Genomic DNA, 12,323 nt, shown 5'->3' on the forward strand with positions numbered 1-12,323 from the left:
GATACAGCATGTGTTTTTTTGCATTGAGCGAGTCCTTCGAAACCTGATTACACCTCAATGCCGTCGTTAGAGGGCTATTGTGCTGTAGGTTGAAATACTTGCAAAACAGGTTGTTTTTATACATACCAATTCCATCTTAGTGAAATAGGCTTACAGTTTGCTTGTTATTGAGACGGCGTTGTCAAAATACTGAATGGGGTGATTGCATGTTCTTGTACCAAAAAGAGCATTCATTGATGGTATTATTTGTTCATTTTGAATGACCGTGGGACGATGTACCATTGTTATAATTCATTAAAGTTGTCTAGCCATATCCTTTCCTGGTACGAGTTACACATGTAGTCTATATTCTATACTTTCATGAATTCATACGCCCGGGGCTGAACTTTTGTAGGCAAATTATGGCTACTTCTCCTTCATACGCAGAGTATAAGAGGTCGGGCGTTTATCCTCGAAAGTCAACTGTCCGGTTTAGCAAGGTTTTAAGAATTCAATCACAAGAATCGATTTCAAGTTGGCATATTAATTATACCTTGAAGGACCAGCCCCATAATTATCACATGCTTGTTGTATTTTCCCCATGTCGATCGAACAAAGGTACATTTTAATAGCTAACATCCTGTACATTTTGTTCCTTATTGTTTTAGTAGGGACCTAACTGTCGAAATTAAAAGAATCTCCGTTTGCTGTCAAGCTGCTTATCAGGAAATGTATGTGTTTGGTTTCATCAGTTTCCTGGCAACGTAATTGTCAGCATGTCTAGATGATGTCCGTTTTGTGATATCCGTATTCAATTTCTATTGAGATGACTATATATGGTGATTGACTGAGATTGTACCATGAACTCAATAAACTGACAATTAGAAGGTATCATACCCCGCCGATAAGCGTTATTGGGCTTATTATTTAACTTCATGTATTTCAATAGGTGTATATATTTTACCTTGTTTCTAAACTCAAACTCTTCGTTCGCAACATAATCAATCACCTTTTGTTATCAACCCTTACCCTACTCGTGCATCACGTGTTTTTCCTGAGAAAGTAGACCAAATATCATATCATGTCTTATTTCTGATCCCAGAAAGTTACAATATGTTGTGTATGCTCTAAGAAAATAGACACCGTTTCGTGCATGCTCTCAGAAAGTTAACAATGCGTCGTCTACGCTCAAAACGTAGACACTTTATTTGGCATCCTCCCAGAAAGTAAACAATTTGTCGCCTATGCTCTATGAAAGTAAACAATGTGTCACCTATGCTTCCAGAAAGTAAACAATGTGTCACCTATGTTTCCAGAAAGTACACAATGTGTCACCTATGCTCCCAGAAAGTAAACAATGTGTCGCCTATGCTCCCAGAAAGTAAACAATGTGTCGCCTATGCTTCCAGAAAGTAAACAATGTGTCACCTTTGCTTCCAGAAAGTTAACAATGTGTCACCTATGCTCTATGAAAGTAAACAATGTGTCGCCTATGCTCCCAGAAAGTAAACAATGTGTCGCCTATGCTTCCAGAAAGTTAACGATGTGTCGCCTATGCTTCCAGAAAGTAAACAATGTGTCACCTATGCTTCCAGAAAGTAAACAATGTGTCACCTATGCTTCCAGAAAGTAAACAATGTGTCACCTATGCTTCCAGAAAGTTAACAATGTGTCGCCTATGCTCCCAGAAAGTAAACAATGTGTCACCTATGCTTCCAGAAAGTACACAATGTGTCGCCTATGCTTCCAGAAAGTTAACAATGTGTCGCCTATGCTCCCAGAAAGTAAACAATGTGTCTCCTATGCTCTATGTTTGCGCTCAGAAAGTAACAATGTGATATGAATGCAGGGCATCCAAGTGTTACTGTCATAAACTAATACCCCAAGACTAACATATAGTCATACATGATTTAATATGCGTTATAGAGCTGGCGATACATGCTTTTCTATCATGTGGTTTTGGTTTTTCTGTGGGGTAACGCACATGCCAGACAGCACCCGACGCCATAGTCCTGCACCATGACCGTGGAATATATTTATTTTATGAAAAAAACATAATCTAGAAATGCATACAAAAGCAAGTCTAGCCAGCTCAAGCCAGCTCTATTCCACAAATCTGAAATCAGCATAGGGAATTTTTTATTTTTTTTATCAAGAAGGATATTGTGTAATATAAGATTTCAGAGACTAAATGTTAGTGTACCGACGCCAGTACAGGGAGTGATAAACGTTCTGCTGCCTATATCTAGTATTGGCCATTTTGGGACAATCAGTGCAATGCTTAAAATTGAGACGTGGAATGTGTGTAATTAGGGTTATCATCACTGCTTGATTAATAGTGAGTGAGTTGGGTTAACGCCGCTTCTAACAGTATTCCAGTTATATCACGGCGTGTCAGCTTAATGTGGGAGGAAAGCCCGAAGTGATGCAGGTCTCGGACGTTTACCACTCCGATGAAACCCACGAGCACGGGTATGGTGCTGACAAACCTAGAAACATAATCGGGGCGAACCGGGATTCGAACCCACAATCATATGTTTCTGGCTTGCCCAAGGGACGCAACTCTGCACAGCGAATCGCGGCGCCTTAGACGACTGGGCCACCCGAGTTAGCAGGCAAAGTGTTTTTTCGGTGAATTGATTCGAAAGTGCTTGTTCTCTTTAGTTTAGTTTTGTTTGCTGTTTAACGCCGCACTCAGCAATATTCCAGCTATATGACGGCGGTCTGTAACTAATCGAGTCTGGACCAGACAATCCAGTGATTGATATCATGAGCATCGATCCACGCAATTGGGATCGATGACATTCATCAACCAAGTCAGGGATGCTGATTCCGTTAGTCGCCTTGTTTCTCTTTAAGGTTGTGTGGATGGCGACTATCCTAATTACGAAGTGCGCCATTTTCTAATAGGGTAAACAAGCCAATTCACCACTGTCACTCGGATCCACATCACTGTCACCAGAACATTTCGCAAACGTAAATGAACACATAAAATCAGCTTCTTTTCAAAATTTTATTTGAAACTATCGATACTAAATAGCACAGACAGAAATTATTCAAGTCCACAATGAACACATATCAATCCTTCATTTATATATAGGATTGCTTGTGGTGGAATCGAAAGATGCGTGTAAGCATTGTTCATTGTAATAACAGTTCAGTTTGTCGTCACAGTCAATCAGTGTGCCTCCAGCGTTGAAAAATGTGGCACTTCCATATTAGGAGTTCCCGTTACAAAGGAAATACTTGGTTAAAGCCCGCTAATACGACGAGGAAGTCTTTTCCCGCCGCCCCCAGTCGGGCTTTACGAGCAGACGATACATGCATAGCGTCACGTGACTTGTCTGGGGCAGCTGCACGAGGCTGTGACCTTTCACCTGGTTCTGGTCACCCACGGATTGTGTGGTCGCCCACGCCGAAGTGGCAGTGTACACGTATTACCTGGAAAAGCGAAGAGAAGGTTATAGAAAATACCAAATGAAATGGCATATGACAAGGCAGACGTTAGTTAAAAGTTTCATATAGTAGCATTTTAGAACATTACCGAGTGAAGCACGTTGACATCAGGTGCAAAATCAAGAACGGACACGATGCCAATATTTTATTATGCATTCACCGAGTGTAGCTTCATTATTTAAATTGAAAGGAAAAATAGCCTTTAATACAATATCAGTCATTAACTGGAGGTAGCTTCGTGATTTATTAAGGATGATTCTAATTACCTGGTCAATCTTTGAAGTGACATCTTGGTTGGGTGATCGATGACCCTCACTTGGCCAGGCCGTGCTCCTGGTCAGTCATCCGTCAGCCCTTCGGGCAGTTTAACAGAAAGCTCCTAACAAGCAGGTGATTCATGTGTAGGTGTTGCCTTTGGTTGTCCACCTTCTTGGTTGACCCCATCAGCATCTTGACCGGGCTCGTTGTCCACCTGGCAGCAGATGGTCATAACTTCTTGTTGACCCCTGGGCAGGTTTTGCTGACCCCCGGTCATTACAGTGGATGATACAATATGGTCTTTGGCGATCTCAAGTCATGGGTACTCCTTCCACCTCTCACCCAATCTGGCTGCCATTTTTCGGTGCTTTGCCAGTTGAGGTACCCGCAAAGGTTGAAGTTCTCTATCCCTCTTGAAGATGTAGAGAATAGGCATTCTGGCAGTTTAGAACTCGATGCAGTGCTGCACAGAGTATGGAGTTCATTCTGGAAGTCGGATCACAGGTCTAGGATAAACGTCACTAAACGTCACGTGATCAATATATTGGGACACCCGTTCCATCTCAGGGCTAAGATCTCCAGATGGAAACTGCAAAAAAGAGGAATAAAAATTTAAATTTCAAGTAAAGTGCACAAAGAAAACATATTGTTAACCCTCGAATAATTCATAGTGACAAAAAATTCACAAAGAATCTAGTTCGGTAATCATCACATTGAAGAATGCTTACCTGAATAAGAGCGCACGAGACAGGTCCGCAAACCGCATCATTTGTAGATTTGACATTCAGAAGGACAGCTAATTTGTCAACACTGTCAACCTGAAATACAACATAAACATATTTACTTCATTGGTTAACCGCATCGGCCTTGACATTGCTATCTATGAACATCCGGGTTGCATAAACAGTCCTGTTTCATTGACTAACAGGACATGGCTATGGGATACATCCCTTCCAAGAATTGTTTATGATCAGATAAGTAACACATCTCTGTGACCTAGTAAACGTTTACGAAAAGATTTATACTTCACGACCAGGTCTCTCATACTCAACATGTCATGGATGTAATAATTTGTCTAGAATATTTAATATTATTAGTAATTAATAAAATTATTAATTATAAACTATGATTACATACCTTAATCATTTGAATATCGTTTTCCCAGCAGAAGGCTTGTATCAGTGTGTGTTGAATGTGCACTGTGACGTCACAGTGGTCACTTGCATCTGGTAAGATGCACAGCATCACATTGTCTGGGTTAGTGGTCAGCAGGTCAGCACACTGGAACACCCCGTGGGTAGCTTGACCAGTTCTCACGGCCTCACGAACTATATTGGCCAGGTCAAAGCCGATTCCTCTTACTGGGGTCCTGGAAAACAATATTCATAAATTAATACATAATCAAATTTTCAAAATTTAAAATTGAATTGTCTTAAAAATGAGAAATACTAAGAATGTCACATAATATGATCATGATCTGTGGAATCAGCATAACTGGATAATTAGATAATTTGCTTATATAATATTTATTTTTTCTTTAGTGTTTTTATGATAGGAGTGGGCAAACTTAAATTATTTCTAGTACACTTCAATTCAATTGAGACACCAGCATCTCTTATCGAGATAAAAGGGAGTGTCTAGACGATGGAATTTGGGGCATTGCAAATATTTGCCTGTGGAAATTGCACTAAGAAAACTTAGGGGGAATTCCTCCCAGCCGCGCCTGTCTATGTCCTGACTCAGATTGCGAACGGCCCACTGATTGTATTGATCGCCCAAGGAATTCCCCCTCAATAAACAACTAGCGGCTAGATCGTGCTTGCAAGATTCCGTAAACATGTTGACAAGCACATGGTATGTGGTTCACAATGACCACTGATTTATATGGCCTAAATCACAAGTTAGGGCCCATGATTTGAAAGTTAGCTTGGTAGCGCATGACATATCATGAGACACCATAAGTCGGTCACACGATGAGCTCGTGTCAGTCGGTACCGCCCGCGTGTCAGCTGGTTCTCGGTAACATCTGCGTTTGCTGATAACGCACCATCAGCGAGAAAATTACTTACAAAACTACATTACAACGCATCAGTTAGTAATCTACATGTTTTAAGTCGACTAATGCCATTACGAAATAAAAACTTCTGACTTGATTCCAAATTTGATGCACAAATGTAGTTAAAGGGCGATACAAATATTGACATAGTTTGTAACCCTCATGTGCAAAATGAGCAATATTGCCGAATTAAGTTAACATCACGATCTAGACTTTGTCAGGGCAGAAAACATATATAAATAGCTGCGGTGATTAATCCGTGACTAAGACCAGCTGAACATGCAAACAAGTCCCCATACCTGTTCACATTGCATTAACATGAATACAAAGTAAGAGAAAAAGATGATACTTACTTTTCACACTTGTCTGTGTCTTTAGAGAGTGAAGTGGGCTTTCTAAGTTCCAGTTCACTTCTATACAAGTCAATACTCTCCGGAGCACAAGGTAAATCCTCAGAAATAAGTGGAGCCATTGTAACACGGACCTCTCTCAACGACAGCTAGCGCTAAACTGAACAGAGAGCATGTCGAGCCCACACATGTACTAACAAAGAGGGGCTTTCCAGGAAGGCCGACGCTGATTGGTCAATCGCTGCACTCAGTTCCGTCTCATGTGAGGTCGCACAACTGGGTTCAAGTTCGCTACAGACAAAGTAAGGTTACATCTTACAGCCTCGGTGCGAGATCCCGAGTACGGGATGGTTTTTCTCGTTGACTAAAACCTGTTCAACAAAGGCAGTCGAAAGTACTTAGATGACTGACTGTTCGGGTGGTTGTAGTGAAGGAAATTGGGACTGAAGCGAACGCACCAAGTGGTGTGGGTGTACGGGATCACGAGTGCTGTAAACTCGCGATGGATGAATATATGTGATGGGCGTGTTGTTTTTGCATTAGACAAGGAAGCTCGTAGACATCATGTTATACATAGGTTGGATTACTATGTGTTTTTAACCATAATCCTACCTCGCTCTAAAAAAGCAAACTTTGAATTTACATGAAAACAACGCTGAGTGTTTGTATTTGAACAGATTCATCAGATCGACCTGTGCCATTGTAGTCATTTATATCAGACAGTGCATTTCATTGGCATCTCAAACGCTTAGTTCTAGGGTACAGTACATGTTTTGGCAAGTGTTTATACAGTACAGGATTGTTTTCGAAGAAAAAATAACAGTCGGTTAAGTACACCAATACCGATAAGGTATACAAGGCTTCACTCAAACCTATATCTTACTTAAGCACCAGCAATTGAAAGTTGTATCTGTGTATCTGTGTAAATGATATTTGTATGAAATACTAGCTGGTTACAAATTCATTGTTCCATCTATCTAAATAACGAGATATTAGCTGTCCTATATCAAATGCACATATATATGACTATGTTAATATCCAAAACGCCCCCTCTTCCTCGGATATACTGTGGAAACGTTTCAGAGAAACATACTACTCAATTGTGTGTATACTCACAGTTAGGGTACAACCATATGTGAAGTGCTTAAGCCTTTAAATCTACAAATCCCAATCTATTAGATTTAGTATGCGTAGGCGTGTGTAATAAAGAGGGACTGCGACTAGCCTACGGTTTGTGTCAGTCAATCTGTGACCAGCGGCCCTAATAACCATGTATATATATAAGCTCACATATATATTTTCACACGATGTAGATAGTTGTTTTTATAAGGATGATATTGGCGATATGTATGATGATAAGCAATACCATGTTAAGTGTAACATATAGATATATTGCCCGTATATGAAACAAATGCCGACAGGATCACGACAATGTTAAAATACATATATCACAAATAAACATATGTTTACACCCCATGTGTCTGCATGCACTCGAATACCTATTAGCATTTGTTTTTACTGCAGTAATAATACATACACGTGTCCCGCATTGTTGTTTGTGTTCAACTGCGTGTATTTTCGACAAGGAAGAAACATCATTACCGCGTTTTATTATACATTTCAGAAATGAAACATGTTATTTTCCTACAGTTTCTTTTTTGTACTGTCTTAACCTATAAAATCAAGCAAGTTTAAATTCCTAGCTCACCGAAATTCACTCCAAATGTATTTTCCATCATATAGGACTGGAGAAAGGGTGCTGGTTAAACGTTAAAATGTTTCAAGGGCTTAATGCACAAAAAATATGTCAAAGGTGTTAAACGGGTAAATTTAGAACCATGAAAACCCTAAAACAATGGAAAGGTTAAACCGTTAAGTTCATTGTCATTGCCAGCTTGGACCCATAAACCCATGCATATATGTTCGAAGTATGTGGGATCTTGTCTTTCAACACAATGCCTTTGTGAGATATTTTTGCCGAGTCACCAAGCTTCAGTTTCTGTGTACTTTGTTGCCGAAGGTTCAAGGTATGACACTATTAGCGTGCAGATGTCGAAAAGGCATTGGACCTTGTTCACAGCCACTGCGATTATAATCCGGATCTCAAACAAAGCTTGTCGGACCAAACCAAATAAGTGTGGGCTTTGAATAGTTCGAGAGACGTTGGGATTATGCTTGTGACTTCTTTTATTGATGTTTCACGATAAATGTGTGTAGGTTGTTAAAAAACTTCATAGTATTTTTTTCTATCATTGACCTCGCTTGAAAAGCACGTGTTACAAAAAAATATTACATAAACATTTTTCGTCTTTATTTTCCAGATGTGTCCCGTGAAGTAAGTAAATATATATATATATATATATATATATCCACAGTTGTTTAAGAAATGTTGTATATAACGATACTTCGTCAAAGGGGTCCAAGAAGGAGCCTTAGGTCAACAGACTGACCTGCATATGGCATGACAAATGTTAAACACCACTTCTTTTTTTCATATCATCCTATTGACTTCTGTATTTCAATATCAATGTGTCACCGTGTAAACGAAAGCATGTGTTCTGCCAGAAAATAAGTACAGTATAAGTAAAACTATGCTGTTTGATAGGGAAATATATAGTTATTGGTGCTCAGTTATTATATTCCTCATCGCCTCTGTATACCTGCAACCAAGTAAGTGAATAAATGAATTAACTACGTATTGTGCTTTTTTCATAGCCTTTACTTGTTTCGCAACTCCAAAACCACTAAAACATGACATAGATTCTGAAGCTGATTTACTTACAACACAGTTAAAATGAATAACAGCAGTCATACTGCGCATTTTTATATTCATTGATAACTGCTTTGACATTTGATGTTCACAATGTTAACCACAAAACATGATTTTAACTCCACGCCTTCATCGGTAGTTTAATAATGCTGATGTGATTCACGGCGATCGACGACATTTTGCTGCACAGCAAGCAATGTGACCTTTGACCGTTCAAGCCTCCCATTACGCAACACACAACACTCAAGCCGTCACATCAACGAGAATCACGCTCGGCAGTGGAACATTTCTCCGCCCGCGGCCTGCTTTCATCGTGTGCATCGTGATTAAATAATGGTTATACCTTAATAAATGTTTCCTTCATATATATATATTGATATATATATATATATATATATTGATTATCTGAGATTCTTATAATGAAAATGAAAAAAAGTCACGTTTCAAACATATTTTCACTGTTCGTTTTAGATATAAACACAAAACCCCATCCAATAACATACGTAGCCGTTTGCTGAAATTACCGTTATTGACGGGTTCTCATTGTCAGCTTTGTTTGATATAACATGTCTATGTTTGTCTTCATCTGAGTATTTATATTTTTGAAATATATATTCATTTGCTTAGTAATCGCGGATTTATAATTCATATATTACAGTTTCATCTCAGAAGAAAATCTTATGAAACAACTTTCATATTCTATGAATGCTGCCCTATGAATATACTTGGAATATCTACCTATCCATTTCAAACAACAAAATTCTACGTTTGAAAAATGATCACAAAAACAAACGTTTGATTTCAGATCCACTCAAATACAACTTATATAAATATATTTTACAGGTCTCTCCCACGTCTTGTTTATTTCATGAGCAGGTGGAACTGAAAATAACAGCTGGCCAGATGCTTGACTGTCCTTTTCAATCATTTCGTTGTCATTCCAGTTTACAGGTATACTTGACATCAAACGACATCTCGAACATATTTCTAACTTTCTTACACGTGTGAAAAAGAACTTGTGCCCGTATGAAACTGTCAATATTTTCTACAATTTTTTTTTTTAAATAGAACTTTAAGGCCATGAATGAATACCTTTTTTAAAAACAATAATTACTTAAATCAACAGAAGGCCAATACACCATAGGCATAATTCACAACACAGAACGTTAGAATATATGTATGAAATACTGTCACGTAGTCCCTGATATTGTTTTCACGCCCATATACCAACAACCAAATGCCCTTATAATGCCAAGTATGTCACGGAGTTATCATCAATTATCCGCTCATCAACTCTGGATAACATAAACGGCCATTTGCTCAAAGCAACAGACCTTTTGAAACCAGCAGGGGTGACCGTGTGTTGAAATCAGCCCACAAAAGGTTACGAAACAGTTTCAAGGCAACTGATAATTACAGTTCGACCGTTTGAGGGGGGCGAGGCATGCGACCCTAAAGTCAGTCCGGTTGTATTTTCATAGCGGGTGGGCGAACGTGGTATGATGCCTATATAACACTAATGGGGACCCACCGTGCGTTATTTACATAATATTGAGAAGATGGGGGTCTAAGATCCCCTGTGGTTTATATCCGTTCATATCAAAGCCCTATATCTTCTCCCGCTAGCACTTCTACGTGGGGGGAACCAGTTGTGCGGCAGGTGAAACCATCCCGGAACATCTAATAAAAGAAAACTATGTTTTTTACACCCCCCGACCACTCCCGGAGAAATCAGCGGGTGGTACACTATGAGAGGGGGCATGGGGAATGCACCTGGACGGCGTCCGGTGATTTGGTTGGTTTGTAGTTGAACGCCGCACTCAGCAATACTCCAGCTATATGACGGCGGTCTGTAAATAATCGAATCTGGACCAGACAATCCAGTGATTGATAACATGAGCATCAATCCACGCATTTGGGATCGATGACATGCATCAACCAAGTCAGCGAGTCTGACCACCCGATCCCGTTAGTCGCCTTTTACGACAAGCATAGTCGCCTTTTACGGCAAGCCTGGGTTGCTGAAGACGTATTCTATCCCGAATCTTCACGGGTCCGACGTCCGGTGAGTCAGAAACAGTAACATTGCCTGTCATCTGCGTTCTGTAGCAGTGGGATTTATTTTGAGTTTCAGACTAATCGATATATTTTGGATATTTATAACTTTTTAAAATCATCAATGTAAACATTTGAGTCACATTTGCAAAAGCTTCACATTTTACATTGTTATAAACTGGCGGGCCCCCAAAAAACATACACTTGACAGTTGGATTTCAACACATTACCTATGTTATGTAAACGACACTATGCTGAAAACAGTGGCCGAAACACTGCAAACGTAGTGGTCTACAACACAGCTGTGATACCCATACCAAATACATCACCGTCGAATATGTATTTCTTGTTTAATGTTTACCCACCTTCAGTTAGACTAACATCTAGTCTCTGAAATAAACATATCGTACATAAAAAAAAAACCAGTTGTTCAGTGATCTTAATAAAAATATAATAAAAGGGACCCCAGTGACTCTCTTCATTTGATGCTGCAGTAATCTAAATTTGCCAAACATTATAGACTTGCATGGGCTGTATTTGATATATATTTGTATCAGGGTCTGTAAGACAGACTAACCTTCAGTATGTGTACTTTCTTTTGGCTAGCTAGTTTAGGTAGCTATTGTATTTCCAGTGCATTTAAATGTTGACAACCCAGGGAGTCTGGTCAGAATACCACCCCACACCGTCCTCATACCCAGTGCCCCTTGCTTGTTGTAGTGAGGATCGGGCGGCTGCAGTGTTGAGCTGGGTGTGTACATCAGCGGTCCCCGACGCCATGTGTTGTTCATGCTGTCAAGCAGTGGATTGAAATGTATAGACTCGTTTACGCCGTAACAGCTTAAATAGTGCTGACTGGCATAAAACAATATTCACTCACTCTTTACTGACCAGAGACTTTGCAGTCGATGTGTATACAATAAGACTGCACCTAAATCTGCTTCCTCAAATGTGGGTCGCTCCATGGCAGAAATAGTGACGTTATGACGTGAAATTTTAACTCACTCACTCTTTGAATTTGGCGACAACGTTTTAGGTCTACGTATACTAACATTTTCTTATGAACGGACCTCCTCCGTGGTCTAGTGGTAGAGCGTCCACTCGGAGAGCAGAGTTCTATCCCAGCCGCGTCATACCAAAAGACGTTAAAACATGGCACTTGTTGTTACCCTGTCTGGCGTTCGGCATTAAAGGGACTTAAACAAGAACTGGTCGGGTTGGAGTCGCTATACTGTGTCTAAGTAGGGTATACGTGTTCAACTGAGGCATGCTATCTCAGTGTGCTGGCACTATATATCGGCATCAGTCCGGACTAGTACAAGCACACACACACACACACACACACACACACACACACACACACACACACGTGCATATAATCTGGAAGGCGACGTTAAAC

The 12,323-nt window shown here is 39.9% G+C and overlaps 1 protein-coding gene across 1 annotated transcript; it reads right to left on the reverse strand.

Annotated features, from left to right (window-relative positions):
* Positions 1-2,978: 2,978 nt before the first annotated feature.
* LOC139479885 (growth arrest and DNA damage-inducible protein GADD45 gamma-like) lies at positions 2,979-6,268 on the reverse strand. The gene is made up of 5 exons (XM_071262805.1): positions 6,103-6,268; positions 4,831-5,062; positions 4,422-4,511; positions 3,702-4,282; positions 2,979-3,420 (listed from the first exon to the last, which is right to left on the reverse strand). Exons 1-4 carry the CDS (start codon positions 6,219-6,221, stop codon positions 4,175-4,177), a joined length of 549 nt encoding a protein of 182 aa, XP_071118906.1. The 5' UTR covers positions 6,222-6,268; the 3' UTR covers positions 2,979-3,420; positions 3,702-4,174.
* Positions 6,269-12,323: the final 6,055 nt, after the last annotated feature.

This window comes from Haliotis cracherodii, unplaced genomic scaffold (assembly GCF_022045235.1).
Source record: "Haliotis cracherodii isolate W230 unplaced genomic scaffold, xgHalCrac1.p SCAF_4, whole genome shotgun sequence".
NCBI classification, from domain to species: Eukaryota; Metazoa; Mollusca; class Gastropoda; order Lepetellida; family Haliotidae; genus Haliotis; species Haliotis cracherodii.